Source organism: Diorhabda sublineata, chromosome 10 (assembly GCF_026230105.1).
Source record: "Diorhabda sublineata isolate icDioSubl1.1 chromosome 10, icDioSubl1.1, whole genome shotgun sequence".
In the NCBI taxonomy this organism is placed as follows: domain Eukaryota; kingdom Metazoa; phylum Arthropoda; class Insecta; order Coleoptera; family Chrysomelidae; genus Diorhabda; species Diorhabda sublineata.
The window spans coordinates 24558156-24576172 of NC_079483.1; the positions used below are offsets into that span (position 1 = coordinate 24558156).

The 18017-nt window shown below is 32.6% G+C and overlaps 1 protein-coding gene across 1 annotated transcript; it reads right to left on the reverse strand.

Annotated features, from left to right (window-relative positions):
• Positions 1–9746: 9746 nt before the first annotated feature.
• On the reverse strand, positions 9747–10085 carry LOC130449194 (uncharacterized). The gene has a single exon (XM_056786876.1). It carries the CDS (start codon positions 10083–10085, stop codon positions 9747–9749), a length of 339 nt encoding a protein of 112 aa, XP_056642854.1.
• Between the last annotated feature and the right edge of the window lie 7932 nt (positions 10086–18017).

Here is an 18017-nt window from a genome sequence, read left to right on the forward strand (position 1 = left end):
AATGGAAACATTAAGACCTCGAAACACATCTGCTTAAGCATAACTTGAAAAAGTATCACGAGCAGTCGTAAGGTTATCGATATAATAAATCGTTTCGGTCATTTTATAAGTTACACCGCAATCGAAGAGCTAGAAACAGAAGCAACGTTTTCAACAGTTTCACGAACCGGAATATGTCCAGAGGTTATTAATAAAGATAAGAATCTTGCAGCAGGTATGGCATATGACAATTATGACCGAATCGTTGAAACCAAGGATGGAAAAGACACTCTTCATGATACAGTTGGAATAATGTATCAAAATATTGACCCCGATTTCGTAGACAATGTAGATGAAGAAGATGATAGAGAAGAAACTGTAGTTAGTGGACGTAGAAGACGATCTTTTGCAGACATTGATGTTGAGTTACCACAATGTGCTAAAAAACTCAAAAAAACTACTAATATTCAAGCTGAAAGTCAGGAACAGAATAATATAATCGTGCATGGAAGTCTTTACAATCGGATTGATAATATTTTTCTGCTAAGTCATGCTTTGGGATTGTTAAATACCCCTATGTGGACTGGTTTTACCAGTAGGATAATGACAGATGACACTCCACGACAATTAATTTCGTATTTGACTCCGATTAATCACTCACCAACAAACAATGCAGTCGTTTTGGCAACTATGCAACAATGCATGTCAGCCTTGCAAGAGTTAAATCAAGAATACATGCAAGTAACTTATGATTTAGCTATTGCAAAGATTGCACTCCAAATTCAAGCAACAGAAAGTAATACTTTCAAAAAATTATTTATACATTTGGGTGCGTTTCATATAATGATGTCGTATTTCAAGGCAATCGGAAAAGTTATAAATGATTGCGGTTTATCAACCATCATGGTTGAAAGCGAAATGCTTGCTAGTGGATCTGTTTCAAGTTTCATTGAAGGCAAACGTTTTAATCGCTGTAAAAGATTACATACAATGATGGCTTTAGGATTACAAATAATGCATTTTAGATCTTTTCTAACACATAAAAATATTCAAATTTCCGAAGATATCATTGAAGAGATTGAACGATTACAGAGTTGTCAGACACATTCATTTTTCATTCACAATGAAAGCTTGAAAGAGATTTGTAATGATTATGCTATTTACGAGCAACAAACATTAAATGGTGAATATGATAAAACAGCTCAATTTTATATGATTTATATCAAACTCGTTCATCATTATTTACAACTGAGCAGGAGCATTCGTGCTGGTGACTATCAATTGTATCTTAATACTTTACCGAAAATTACAAATTTATTTTTTGTATGTAATCATCAAAATTATGCAAAATGGACGGTCCAATACCATTACAATTTAATTAAAGTTCCTACTACTCATCCAGGCTTAGAACAGGACTTTCAAAATGGATTTTTTGGAATCAAGCGTACCAGTAAGCCGTTTTCAAGACAGCCTATTGATCTTACATTAGAGCAGACTATTAATGCAGATGCTGCGAGAACGCTTACTGGTATTTCACATCTGACTCACTCGATTTCAGCTCGACAAAGGTGGTCGAGAAGTCACGACATTCGCTCAAGTATAATTACACACGTGTTGGATGAGTTAGGAATAACTAGAAAACAAGATATTTCAGTAGAGTTGCAACCACATAATATTAAGAAAAGTGTTCAACAACTCAAAAACTTTATCAATTCATTTCATCAATATGTAAATCCCTTCAGCTCAGATTTACCGCCTGATCAATTATTTAACATAAGTTCCGGGAAAGCTGCATCAACTCAAGTGGAAGAATTTCTCTTAAATATCCAAAATATTGGTGAAGAGCTACGAACATGTTTTATATCTGAATGTGCACCTGATCCGAAAAGATTTGAGAAAGCCATCAAGAAAACAACACTACACAATTTTTCAAGTCTACTTGTAAAGAAAAAATCTGTTAAAATTGGAGGTAAACAGCAAGAGATCAAGTTACAGCGAGATTTATTCGGACGTTTGTTGGGAATTTCGATGGATCACCAAATTGATGTTCTCAAAATTTTAGCGTATCCAATATCTCCTGTACCTCTCGCTTTATGTCACTTAGACGGTGGTTTCTGTAAAACTGATAAATCTGTACTAACAAAGTGCCTTGAACCCAATATTGATCAGGAACCACCACCTAATACAGATGTATTCTTAATTGATGGATTTTTCATTCTGCATTCTATGAAAAGTTCCCAAAACATTCGGAAGTATTTCTAAGAAATTTTTACAAATGGTATTAAAATATTCCACTCGGAGAATTGATGTAATCTTTGATCAATATTTGTTTCCATCAATAAAAGATAATGAAAGGTGTTTACGTCATGAAGCATCGTTGATTGATTACACAATATCAGGGCCTGAACAGGTGCGACCATCAGATTTTGCAAAAGAATTGAAGAATACTAAATTTAAGGAAGCTTTGGTAGATTTTTTACAAATCATTGGTGTACTGAGGAAATGAAATCATTTTTGGGTAACCGACAAATTTTTTTAAATTTTCGAAATTGTCAATCATATAAAGTTATTGATGACAAAATTCAATCAAGTGTTGTTGAAAATTTATGTTGTCCTTTACATGAAGAAGCTGACACCAAGATTATTTATCATGCTTGCAATATCACTGACCAGTCGAATATTGTTATTAGATCTTCTGATACCGATATTTTAATTATAATGATTGGGAATATGAAACAATTACAAAATTCTAATTCTAATATTTGGATGCTCAATGGAACAGGAAATAACGAAAGATATATTGATGTCACAAAAATTTATAACGAGCTTGGTGAATTGTTAGCCAAAAGCTTAATCGGCTTCCATGCGTTCACTGGGTGTGATTTTAATCCGGCTTTCTTTAATAAAGGAAAGAAAAGACCTTTCACTTTGCTGAAAAAAAATGTAGAATTCCAACAAGCATTTGCTACTCTTGATGAAGAAAATTTGACTGAGGATCAGTTAAACGAGGTGTTTAACAGTATTCAGAAGTTTACCTGCCAGCTCTACAATACGAAAAAATCAGTTGACGTTGATGATGGAAGGTACCAACTTTTCATCAGCAATTATAAAGCTTCGGATGTTAATGAAAATTTTAGCAAGAAAATTCAGAATTTTGATGCAAGCTCAATACCACCGTGTAAGAGTGAGCTTTACCAACAATTTCTAAGAGCAAATTATATTTCATCTGTTTGGAAAAATGCTTACAAAAAGCAACTTACTACGTTGGATCCATTAGAGTATGGTTGGATGGAACAAGATGATAAGTTTGTATTTAAATGGTTCGAAGGAGACCAACTTCCTACATCTGTGAGTGACTTAATCACCAAAATCCCTGGTAAGTTTATACTAATTAATTCTTTACCCAATATATTGAATCAAGGAACCCATTATTTTTATTCTATTATTTACGTTTTATTTTTTCAGAAACCTATTCAAAGGATAATGAAGACGAGTTAGACAACGTCATATGTGACTCCGACGATGACGAATGAAGATTCAAATCAATATAAAAATATATATATTTTGTGAGGCATGATTTCTTTTTTTAATCTATTTTTATTGTTTTAAAAGAATAAAAAAAACAAAATAATATAAATGTTAAAATAATTATTTGTTATCTGTAATCAACCTCAATGTATGAGATTCATTCAAAATGGGTTTACTTTTTAATTATTAAAAATTATAAATTTTATTCCACAATTAACAAAATTCAAAATTAATTACTATAAAAACATCATTGATGTAAAACATAGACAGTCTATGCATACATCTCTGACCGTGTAGTGACTAAGTTTTGTTATCTGCTGGAGTGTGTACTCAATGAAAACGTCTGTTGTGGCGAATATAGGTTTTTAAGACCCTATTAAACAAAATATATCAATGGCAGATCTGGTCAACTACTTTGAAAATTTTATTTTTTTTTAGTACTTACTTTCATACCTGTCTGCCATAATGTTTAACGCGTGATAATGATCTGCCATTGTTATTTTTCGATAATAATAATAATATATTTTTAAATTTCTAAACGGCAGACGTGGTCAAATGAATTTAAAATTTTCTAAAAATCACTACCTGCCTTACCTGAGCGCCCGCCGCGTCCACCACTCTGGGCTTAGTGAGTCCCCATCTCATGTATGGTAGGTATAGGGGTCTCAATGTACAAAAGCCCAGGTCTGGTCAAATACATACAGGTAGCTTTTCACTGGCTCTTAGACTAAACCGAATCCGAGCGTTGAGACCTTCGCTTTGAATAGACTCACCTGGCGTAACCGTTTTCTGTCAGATAATTTTATTTTATTTCGCAGCGTTGACAGAGCTACATGTTGTAAGCGTGATAGAATACTTAATATTTTTTAATTTCTTTTTATTTTAAATATTTGCATATACAGTTTTTTATGGAAAATGTCTAGTGACATAAAGTGTGTGTTTTGTAACTTGCAAAAAAAATGAAAAATTCAATCTATTCACGGACGAAACTTTAAAAAAATGTCAAAGTATTTTCTGTGTCTGATTCTGTGTCGTAGGTTCCGTGTATTGAAGACGTCAGTTCATCGGTAGTTGGTGAAACTTAAAAAGATGATAATAATGCACAAGTTGATACACCATTAGAACAAGAAATTGGCGGTACTACTGAATCGGTAAACTCGCTATCAATAAGTATGGGTAATGTATGCTTCTTTTGTGACAAAAAAAAAAACAAAAAATTTCGAGGAAAAATATTAGCTTTGCATACTTCTGAAAAAGAAAAATGTCGTAAAAGCGTCCTTGAAAATCTAAAGACTGATACCGATTAATATTCGGAAATAGATGATAAACTGCGAGATATTGATGGTGACAAAGTATATTATCATCATTCTTGTCGATATGACTTCCGGAACAAGCAGACAACATCAAACAAAAATCCTGAGCCTACCTCGTGGCATACTTCTCGAGAAACTCATCAAATTACTTTTGAAGAAATACAGGCAATGATTGAAGATTTTGTAATTTCAAAAGGACGTTATTTTATTCCATATTTACATAAGCAGTATATAGAGTTATTTAAAGAATTAAATAGCGACTTGGAAGAAACATCAAGCACAGTAGTTTCATCACAATACCTGGAAGACAAAATTCGTAAAAATTTTGCTGGTAAAATTCAAATTCTACACTGAGATCATAAAAAAGTAATTGCACTTATAGGAATCACTACGATTGATGAACTTGGTAACTTACTTTTTCTTACCAGTTCATTAGTGAACTGGAATGATCCCAATCTTATTCTTAGTAAAACATCAAAGCACACTTGAGAAAGATTATGATTCAGCTGCAGTTTTCTTAGTTGCCTGCCATTGTGTATTTTTAAAGATTTACTAATAGTAGATATTTTACTTTTATTCCTTTTATTAGCTCTTCCAGAACAGTTGGTTAGTATTTTCTTCTTTAGTTCTTTAACCATAAAATAAATCCCAAAGAAAAAAAATTCCGAGTAGTCAGATAAGTAGATAAAATAATAGTCCGAGTACTAGTACTAGCAAAAGGACATATCTACGAGTGCAAACAAGAAACACTCAACGAGTATATAAAACAGCTAGAAGGAATATTGACGGAATTCCAAAACAGATTTCAAGACTTGAAAATTTTGAAATCGTCTTGAGTTTTTTCTGAATCTATTTCCAATATAATTAGGACCCAAAAAACATCTGGAGAATTAGAATTAGTAGAGATGCAAGAAGATCAAACTCTACAATTAAAATATAAGTCGACGCCGATTACTCAATTTTGGAAATTTGTAACAGAATCGAAGTATCCCGAATTAAAAAAGGCTGCTTGTCGAATTATTTCAATATTCGGAACAACGTACTTATGTGAATCATTTTATTCTACTTTAAAATTCTTGAAATCCAAACACCGATCAGTAGATCAGTATTAACTAACCAGCATCTGAAAGAATTATTGAGAAGTGCTCTGACAAATTATTCACCAAATTTTAAAAAATTATCAAAAAAATAAATCATGTTTAACTTTTAAATTCAATACAAACATTTTGTACTTTTATTTATATGTTTTCAATAAACATAATTTCTGTAAAAAAAGAAAAATAATACCCTTTTTGCCTACATTTTTAAATGCGGCTCGCGAAACATTTCAAATTTTTAAAAATGGCTTGGCAACCCCTGTCCTATATCTTTGTCCATAAAATTGTAAAAATTTTCTAGTCTCAATGAGGCTTATATATGTCTTAATACACTCGAAGACTAGCTGCCGGTACATGTAAACCTGTTTCTAAAGTTCGCAACAAAATTTTCTGATGTGATTCTTCTAATGTATCTAGTGTTTCCTATGTTATATTGGGACATTTGGTAAACACACAACTATCATTACATTTTATAGATTTAAATTTTTTGATCATTTATTGCGTTAATTTTCATAAAAAATTTATTTCGATTATAGTAGGCAGGGGCACATTGATACGTATCAATATGCCCCAATATTTTTTTGAATGTATGGTAATGTAAGACATATATTTTTATTTTCTTTATAGAAAAATCGTTCGAACATTTAAACGCAAAACGAACAGAACTTCAATCGATGAAATTTCTGCGATATTTGACGTGTTGGATGGAAAATTATCAATAAGAAAAACAGCTGCAGATCTAATTAAAGTGAGAAGAATCACATCAACTATTAAATTTTTTGTTGATGCGTTTAGTAACGATGATTCTTCCACATATGTTCATTTAGAAACTTAATTGTTCAAAAATACTTTAGAATGTATTTAGGGAGGATTATGTTGGAACAACCTCATAAACTATTGTTTCTGTAATTTTTTAGCCAAGCCATCTTCAACTATTCTTCATCAAGATGTATTCATTGCCTTTTTATTTCTGCTATTTGGAATCCAACAGAAAGCTATAATGGTGACGAACAAAGTTGAAACTATTATCGAAAATATAAAATTATGAGATACTTTTTATATAAGATTTAATTTATATGCGGAGAATCATATTACTTTTGAATTTTAGTTGATGCGTTTAATAACAATCATTCTCCCGCACGAGTTAATTTCAGTTTTTTCAAAGTTTGTTGGGAAAATTATTTTGGATTCCCGCAAATAATGTATACGTGTAAGTAATAGCTTCAAAACCGATAGGAATTACCGCGCGCTATTTACTTGTCTAGCAAAGCAAGTTAACATTTGTCACCGTTGATTCCATTATCCAAAGTTTAACATTTAAATAAGATATCGTTTCAAATAGACAAATCTAAGTTATATACCAAAAATTGTTTGAAAGTTTTAAAAAATCTCTTAAAATTACGAAAGTATAAAATGTACAAAAGTTGTAAACGAAGTGTGGCGAAATTATAAATTACAAGCAAAGTTCGATAAAGAAGATATTAGTGTATCTAATCCAATCTACATTTTTTTCCAAGGTGGGTGACGAAATCATTTTAGGTACCTATGAGTAGTAGAAATATTAGACGATTATCTGTAAACCTGCAGAAAAAAACACAAATTATTCAGCAAGCTTCAAATATTAAAAACAGGAAGAGGATAAAATAAAACTCGGTAATTAATCACATCAACAGCAATGCAAAAATAATGATAATGCAGATAAACAGAGAGCAAAACCTCCTCAGGAAGCTATGAAAAATAAGATTACTCTACGTGAAAAAAATCTGAACGCTTTGTATTCTGCCAGAGATACTATGCCAAGCCGTGCTGAAGTTTATAAACAGATCATTAAGTTGCGAATACATTTTTATTTGAGATTGCAACAGATGATATAAGACGAACGGAATCTATTCGCAACGTAAAAACTGTTGATGAACTCACAGAAAAATTACGTAAAATAGAATTTGACATTAGTCGCAGTGGGACAGACCTTCGTTCAATTCCCAGAAAATCTAATTCTGTAGAGGGACGAAGACATATATCGACAGTCCCTTTTAAGCTCATTAGGGCTCAAACTGATCACCACCAGAGCTACTTAGCACCTCTCCTAATGCACATGGAATATAGAATCAAATTGCCTGACTAAGATTGGGAAATCGCTGAGCGTCATAAATTAATACCATCTGTTTATGCTGATATCAAAATCACTTCCAATATGCTAGGACAAATGCAAGCCGTTGGATATTCTGGACCAATATACATATACAAGTGGAAAGCTTAGCTCATCTACTGTTCCTGATTTTCCAGACATTAAATGATATTCATAACATGTGCGTGAAAGCCAATACTTGCTTCAAATTGTAAAACAAAATGCTGTCGTCCATGTAGTGGCCTATTCAGATTACTAGACAACAGGTTTCTTCCACCACCTGTAAAAGAAAAACAAACAGTTGATGACTTGGTTTTGGATGAAGGGGGGCAATTTCTTGATCTTCCAGTCAATTTAACTGTACGCTTAAGTGCTTCACTCAAATATTTCCTGCGAATGCCATACAATAATTTTTATCCGACGGTCAAATCGAGGCTATAAAGTCGAACACGCAAAACGTGGTCTTTGTCGTGCTTCCGTCAAGTCATTAAATCGTCACATCGAGAAGATCCATAAAAAAGGAAACACGCACAATGATAGGAAAGTTAGACCTGTAAGAGTCGCAGCTCGTCTTGCTAATGAACTGATGTATATTATTCAAAATTTAGAGGACCATGATGTTGAATGGCTCGATGAGAACGACGTAGACATTCCAAAATCGGATGAAAGTGAGCAGACTCACAACACTGATCAGCAACCCAATATCATCGAAAACTTAGAATTATGGATTCGGGTTTCATGGGCTGAAGACTTTTAATTTGAATGTATTATGTGTGTCAAAAATTTCAAATAATTTTGTTACCTCGTAAGATTACAATATTTTTGTCCCTAAGCCTCGATGACACTGGGTTAGTTTACAAGCTGCTAGTCGGCGAGATTAAAAGCCAGCGAGTGAGCGAGTAAGCGAGTGTCGATGACATGAAAATCTTTCTATTCGCTCAGTAGCCAACTAGTCAGCGAGTTGAAACCACGTGTTGTTTTGTGTGACTGTGTGGCGTGCTGTCTGCATTTTTCGTTTAAATTTTAAGCTGAAAAATGAAGTGGAACACTCGTGATATAATAGAGTTTCTCAATAACTACGAGCAGTACCCAATTCTAGGAAATATAAAAAACAAAGACTACTGTTACACAAAAGTAAAGGATGAAAGTTTCAAAAATCCCTTAGTTAAACTTAATGAAAAACAATTGACTGAGGGTATGGATGTGAAGCAATTAAAAGCAAAAATAAAATCAATTGAAGACGTATACAGGCAAGAAATAAATAAAATTAAAAAATCCAAGAAAAGTGAATGTGGTACTGAGGAAGTATACACGCCAAAGTTGGTATTGTTCAATGTAGCGAAATTTTTGGCAGAGGTTAAGGTCACACGAAGGAGCAAATCAAACCACGTGAGTATTTTAGCTATTATATTAAAAAACTAGATATTAGACCGTTATTCCAGCTTTCTCCCACTGCCACGGCAAGAGAATTTCATCTGTAAAATGGGTAACATATGCTCTTCTGATCTCCTCAGCAGATCGACTGTGATGATTTCCACGTAAATGATTAATAGGCTGCATATTAATAGCATTTTCCCTCCAAAGTCCAGGTGTGATATTTCCGGTATTCAAGTCTCTCCATCTACTGCTTGTTGTGGCATGTAGTTACCAGGATCAGTCTTTCTTAGCCAGTGGTGAAGACAAAAAGCAGCCCAAATGACTTTATCTATTGTTTTCCGGCGCCAAATCAATCGGTCTCGAAAATATTCTGAATCGCCATACTAGTATGCAAAAGGCATTTTCTACGACTCGTCTGGCACGGGAAAGACTATAATTAAATATTTTTTCGACAGCACTAAGACCTATTTTACTGTACGGTTTCATGAGATTTCTCCTCAAAGAGAAATCATTATCTCCAATAATAACGCCATATTCAGGCAAGCCAAGAGTCTTAGTTTTCATTGCAATGTTCAACGTACTATCTCTAAATATTGCACTATCGCTTGCTCGTCCATTTGCACCTACGTCTATGTAAATAAAACAGTAATCAGCATCAACCATAGCAAATAATATTATACCGTAGGTTTTTTTGTAATTGAAACAGACTGAACCGGAACACGGCAGCCTCTTGACGATAACGTGTTTTCCGTCGTTTGCACCAAAACATCTAGGAAAATTCCAACGCTGAAGACATTTATTTTCGATTTCTTTCCATTCATCAGCTTGTTTTGGGACCTGAGAACAAATAGAAGTTAAATTTTAATGTATTTTCTAGGAACTGTCACAAAGTAGGTCAGACACAGCACAAGATGAAGACAATAAAAGTGTCGATTCTGAAAACGACAACGATGTCTTCTCAGAAGAAGTCGCCTGAAAAAATGGGAGCACCCTCGACGCCAAAGAATAGGTCTAAAAAACTACCAACATCCGAAACACCTACTGAAATATCGCAAGCTATTAAAAAATTGGATGAAATTGCCAAGGAGTCATCAGATGAGAAGCCTTATGACCAGTTTAGTAATATTGTAATTGTAATAAATCTACTCACGTTATATTTAAACCGTCCCCCACTCAGTTGTCTCGGGTATTTATTTTCATTTTCGCCGATACTAAAGAGTTTGACTATTCAAACTTCTACTGCTGTTATTATTTGGAGACTACTTTCAAACAAGAATTGTTACAAATAGCAGTTATAAGAATCAAGATGCAAAAACTGCAGATTCAAATAAAGCCATCAATTTGTCAAGTTTGAAATTCAAAGTTGATGAGTAGAGAAATAAGATCATTTTAAATGGAGATTTTTAAAATTTCTTTAAAAAACGAATATTGAAATAATTGGTTTGATATCAGTTTTGTGTTACGAGGGTTTTCCGGCCTGCAAAATTTCTTGTGCTATTACACCGCTCTTATTTTAGGCTTAAACCGCACGTTAGAAAAGGTTTCACGGGCGCACGAACTTTTTCGTTTGGGAAAACCGGCTGGCATTTTCATATCCGACCTGTGCTGACCTTAAGAAGTGGCGTTTGGTGATGTACTAAGTTGGGGCCGCCAGTTTACAAGCTGAATTGATGCGCACCTTATCAACCCTGTTTTTTGTAACCAGCTCTGGGATTAATATTATCTCGATTGAAATAAGATCATCATACCTTATAATGTACAAGCAAACAAGCAGAAAGCGAAACTTATTATTCTCGTTGAACAATGTGAGTGGAAATAGTGGGTGTTCACATAGTCTTCTATGAATATATGAAATTTGAAAAAGACAATGTTCTAGAAGATGTACAACTGCTAAAACAAATTTATCAAACCTAAAATTTCTGGTAGCCCCTAGGGTTAATGTAACAGTATAAACTATAAAAAAATTTGTGCTCGGGCTAGGAGTTCCGAGTTATCCAGATAAAATAAAATTGGTTGATTAAATTGGTACCTTTAACACCAAAACTGGACCATAAAAAGTTCACATTTCCTTTTGCAGTTAAAACCAAAGTCAGTTCTATATCATATGGCTAACCAATTTGGATTTTTCAAGTTATGACAAGACACACTAGTCAACAAGTTGCCATATTTATTCCAACATATGATAATATGATCACTCCTATGTTTCCAATTCAACCAAACTTAATTTGTAGAAGATATGTTAATTTGTTATAACGACCAATGGTTGAGTCTTAAAATGTTTAATTGGAAATAATTTCGAATTTATGCATGAGAATACACCCCCTAAATCTAAATCCCATTGAAAAATAAAGCATACTTCAGCAGAATATGAAAAAATCTTTTTAAAATAAATATCTTAGATGTCAACTATAAATCAAAATCGACAATTCCAAATAAACTTCTTAACAAATGTACACTTTTGAATACAAATTTTATGATCTTGGCTGAATTTGATTAGTACTAGCATGCAAATATTAGGGATAGATAGGATTATTTTTTTCAATAGGATGTTTTCATTTGGTGAAACAAAAATATATTTCATTTACAACTGCTTGATCATATGAATTGGTTGTAGGATAGAACACCTTATCCGTACAGAATTATTCAAAGAATGCATTTCCTATATGGACAGGCAATAATGAAAATGTTAACTGGCTACTTTATAGTCCGGATTTGAGCCCTATTGAACTCTTCTTTTAAATATCTGACTTCCAATGATGCGTATAATAGTTGTTACTGAATGAGAAAAAATTTTCAAGGTAGAGCACGTTTCATATAAAAAGTATAATTAAATAAATATTATGCTATGTATAAAATAGATATTTATGCAACACGCGAGTAAAGTAGTCTTTTTTCGACAAATGTGACAATCACACGAATCGCACACATTATTTTTTCTACTGGCGAACATTTCATCAACATACAGAAGTTTGATGATAATTTTTATTATAAAATACTAATATTGATGATGCACATTATGTAAGTATTACATTTTTCAACTTTTCTCTTCGCCATGCATAAATGCCACCTAAAAATAATTATTGCCATGTAATGGAATGAACTTGGAACCTCACACATGTGAGCCTCGTACTCTAACCACTACGCTACCTTAATAATTATTGTCTTTACGCCCTACTGCTCAAAATATGTTTATTTTGTATTTTGTTTTACTCAATCAAAAGTATGTCAAAAGTACGTACTTTACGCACGGTAATAGAAAGAATATATTATTTTATCCACAACTATTAATTAATATATCTGTTAAATATGCGATTTTTATCAAGTAATGCCATGCATTACCATATAGAATTGAATAATAATGACAGTTCGATGGAATAATATTACTCAATCGTTGCGTCAAATTTGACAATTTGCTTGTCATTGTATTGTAGATATACTGTCAGTCGGTTTGTGAGTTATTTGGTGTGAACATTCTTATCTCTGGTATCATTAGAGAAATGTCTAATAGTGAATCAGATTTAGAAGATATGTCTTATATACCGCCAGACATTTTAAAATTAGCAGCTAGCGCTACAGAAAATCTCCTACCTAACAAGTCAAAAGATAAATATGATACGGTGTACAAAAGTTTTATGGATTGGCAACTGGCAAAAAAAAACATCGTCTTTTTCTGAAAACTTGCTAAAAAATACAAGTCATCACCAATGTGGGAATATTATTCTATGCTGAAAAGTACATTGAATCTTTACCTTAGTATCCACCTAGAGACTTACATGAAGTTACGGGCATTTTTAAAACGTCAGTCCGAGGGCCATCAACCGAAAAAATCTATAACTTTTACACCCGAGGAAGTCAGTAAATTTATTAAAGAAGCACCAAATCATATCTATCTAATGACAAAGGTATTCTTACAATAACGTAATTTTCAGCTTAGAACTTTCCAATTTAATCAAATTATTTTTAGGTAACCTTAATCATGGGGCTAATGGGAGCGTGCCGCTCTAATTAATTATATTCTATGAAAATTGAAGATATAGAAGATTACAATGGAGCTCATATAGTAAAATTCCTTTCACAAAAACAATGATTCTTAGATCATTTACTGTATCAGGTGAATTTTACGGTATTTGCAAAAAGTATATAAATGCCCATCATTATTTTTAAATTATCAAAATGGCAAAGTTGCCGAAGGTTATATAGATGACAACATAACCAATAAAATAAAAAGAAGAAATCAGATTTCAAACGGAATTAACAAACATTATACTAGCTCTAATGAAGAAGTTTAATTTTTTTTTATAGATAAATTATTAAATTATAAAAATTTAAGTAAAATAAAAAAAACACGTGAAAGAATTAATAAAATATTTCAAGAAAAGTTATGGAACTTTGAAGTTGCGCTTGCAAGAATAATTTTATTACAAGCGGCGCTCCATCGTGTGACGTCATTTGACCTAGACGACGCAGCACGTATTAGCTGAGTACGTACGAATGTATTGTTGTGTAGTTGCTTGCGCTGTTCAATTCGCATTTTGTTTATTACCCGATGGCAGAAGTTAAAAAAATGCCTACAAATATTGTATTGTTCCTATGTGTCAAAGCACAACAGTTAAAAGTCCCAATAAATTTTTTTTCGTGTACCAAATAATATAACAAGGAAAAAGTGGTGCAAAGTAATGAAGCGTGATTTAATTGGCCCTAAAAATGTCTGTGAAGATCATTTTGCTGTAAGTAACTATTAATAATAGGTGCCTATTTCTGACCAATATACCTATTGAATGGTAAGTAGGTCTGGAATAACTTATTCAGTAAAAATAACTATATATTTTATGTAAATATATTTGTTATTTACTTCATATGTATGTAAGTACTGTGAATATCGAATTTATTTACAGGTTGAAAATGACACAGAAAATTTAGTTAAACATCGACTAGTTGGGGGAACATTGAAGTTAAAAGCCTCATAAATTTGACTGTCAAAAGACGATGAAACCTCAAAAAGAACGAGTAGCGTATGAAAAAAGATGCCGAATTGAATTTTATGAAAATCTATTAACAAAAGAAGTACCGTCGACTTCAAGTCAATCATCTTCGTTTCAATCTCTTGAAATGATTGTGTGATGAAATGGAGTTAGATGAAATAGAGGATCCGCTACCAGAGAGCATTATTTTTACAGAATCAGATAATCATCCCAATAAAAAGAGAAACAAAGGAGTTCAAGTAAATATGAAAACGTCACAGAAAAATCAAGCAGTGCAAACAATTGTAAAGAGAAATAGTGCGAAAAATACAGGAAATAAATACTCCCAAATTGTTTATGAATCTCCTCAGCACTCTCCATCGAGAATATCGATATCTTCTCAAAGCAGTTCCCAATCAAAAGCATCAATATTTTCATTGAACAGTACAAGTTCAGCTAGCTCCTTCTCAAACACAATCAAGCCTCAATATTGCAATGATACCATAAACAAAATAACTAAAAACGTTATTTTTTATATGGGGTTGCCACAAGAGATTTTTTTTCTCACGAAACTACTATCTGAAAGTGTTGTTAGTCCAGTAAGAGATATTTTAATATCATTGAAGAAAATTCGTTTAGACGATTCCTATGTACGTTTGGCTATAGATTTTGATATTTCTAAAAGCTCAGTAAGTAAAATATTCAATAAAACTGTTTCCTTAATAGCTGACCGAATGAAACAGTTAATATATTTTCCACCTATCGAAGAAATTCGTGAAAAGTTACCGATATCTTTTAGAAAGAGATATTCAACTAGTTAGTATTTTGGACTGTTTTGAAATAAGAATCGAAAAACCTTCAAATGCAATGCAACAAGCTTTGACGTGGTCCCAGTATAAACATTGTAATACAATGAAATATTTGATTTCCATTACACCTGTTGGACTTATTAATTTCATTTCTGAAGGTTATGGGGGCAGAGCTAGCGACACAATAATATTTGAAGATTGTGGATTTTTACAATATTTATCATTATGTTCTGTAATGGTTGACAGAGGATTCAAAAACGTATCCCACTTGTTACAAGGTAAAGGATGTCATCTAATAAGGCCTCCTAGCGTAACCAAAGGCAAAGCTAGTTCGAAACTGGAGGTCATTTTCTATGGTAGCACCTCACGCTTGCATCGATACTAGAGTAATTTATTTGTTAGATTCCATAGTTGTTATTGCTTGTGCTATGGTGAATGTTCAACAGAAATTAATAAACGTGTAATCAAAGCTTATTGAGTTTTATTTAATCATTTTATCAAAAATATGCTTCCAGAATAATGTACATTATTCACTAATTATTTTTCTACAATAATCTAAATTATAAAAAATTTCATAAACATCAACTTTTTGAGATGTCTCAAAATCTGCATGAGCAATGCAAAAAAAGGCTTTTGATTTATTCGCGAAATGCATTTGTAGTTGTACTGGAGCTTCACATTTTGCATTGTTGATGTATTTTTTCATGGTTTCAGTTTTCAGTGGACATTTAATTTCAATAGTATGTTCTTCTGTTATGCCGTCAGGAGAGGCCCCTAACATAGGATGTTCCTTGGACAAAAAAAGACCGCACTTTCCGATCTTGACTTTTTTAACAGTTTCTATGTGTGCTCTAACTTGGTCTTCAAGAAGTTTACCTTAAACAAATATAAAACAGGTACTTAAATACGCGAATATTTCTACGTTAATATAAAATTTATAGTTTTTATCAGTTGTATACCTCTTTGTATAGCAAATGGTTCTTTAAATTGATAAGCTCCTAAAATTTTTTCTACAAGTACACCATCCTCAGTATTACATTTCGATCCTTCATGAGCTATAGAAGTCAGTCATTTCAATGTTAGTATCCATAAAATAGGTCATTATTTGCACGTTGTTAGTTCTACGATTTTTACATTCTTGTTCTACGATTTTTACATTCCGTTACGAATTTGTTAAAAAAGGTTGTATCTTCCGTAATATTTGAATCAGAATACTTTTTGTTTTTAAAATCTTTAGCTTTTATAAATTTAATCTGACTTCCAACTTTAGAAAGTGCTGGTTTGGCCCAGTAACATTTTATTGACGTAGTGGCAGGTTCCTCACTTCTTTTAAAGAGCCATATCAAAAATGCAACAGTGTGTTTGCACCCTCCTTGATTAGCAGCACAATCATGACAGACTATACTTTCCACCATTCTTTCGTTTTCATTACAAACCAACGTGCAGTGATAAGGCTTACTTTTCACTTTATGTTCAGGTGAAATTCTGCATTTCACTGTGCATTTAGAGCCCTCACGTTTCACTTGAACATATCCAATAGCTTCATCTCTGTAAGATGCTCGACCGGCCCTGAAAAAATATTGATACATTTGATATCGTTTCCATCAATGCAACACGGTGGGCAATACACGTATGTATTGTAAACATGACGATCCAAACAACCAGTACTTAACTACAATCTGTTTATGAAATGTTTTTTATTTAGAAATCATAGTTGTAAGTTAGACCATGTGGTTGATGAAAGGAACTTAAAAGTATATACTTACTTAAAAAGTTTAACTCCTTTTATTTCAGAACTAACATAAGACGGATTTGACGAAAAAAAGTCCATTACTGTGTATACAGTGCTTTTCGGATAAAAGTATCCACCTTTAATAACTTTTGTAATACTGGTATTTAGAAAAAATCCAAAAACACGTCAATTTATGTTGGAAGGGGCAAGTATTATGGCTTATTTAAACTTACTGGAAAAGCCACCCCCTCACCCCTGGCAGCATCCCCTTTATTTTTTTAAATTACTTTTCATATTTTTTATGTAAAATTTGGATACTCCTCTTTGAGCTGATTTCAAAAATGTATAATACTTGTAGGTTAAAGTGATTAGTTTATGAGATAAACAATTTTTCTTTCAAGAGCACAAATTTTACTTATTATTTACTTTCACCTTATTTGCCTGTACTAAAATGGGTTGTACAACAGTTCAAACTCTTTAATCTTTTTAACTGTCCTATTTATTCTACTTAAAAAATCCATACAACAAAAAACTCTACTTTTTATTAAAGTTTGATATTGTCAACTAGAATTTGTAGTCACTATTGATAGTGTAATTTGATACATTATTTATTTTGTTTCTCTGAAATGGTTTACTCTTTGCATGAAAGAATTGAAATTGTAGGTTTATACTACCAAAATAATAATTGTGCAAGAGCTGCTGCTAGAATATTTAACGAATTACATGACGGAAGACATGCAACTCATAAGTATGTAATTCAACTGATGGAGAAATTTACCACAACAGGGTCTGTTTGCAATAAAGTGCATAAGCGAGAGGGACTCGTAAATAACGAAGCAATCCAAGTGGCAATTTTAGGGCAAGTCAGCTTAGAGGCTCAACAACCCCAATCGTTGTCAACAATAAGTAGAGCGATCGGTGTTTCATCTTCTACAGTTTTCCGAGTTCTACATAAATTCAAGTACCACCCATACAAAGTTAAGTTGGTGCAAGAGTTGAATGAAGATGATTTTGATCGTCGTCTAGAGTTATGCGAATCAATGACGCAAATTATCATTAACAAACCACAATTGTTAAACAATATTTGCTTTTC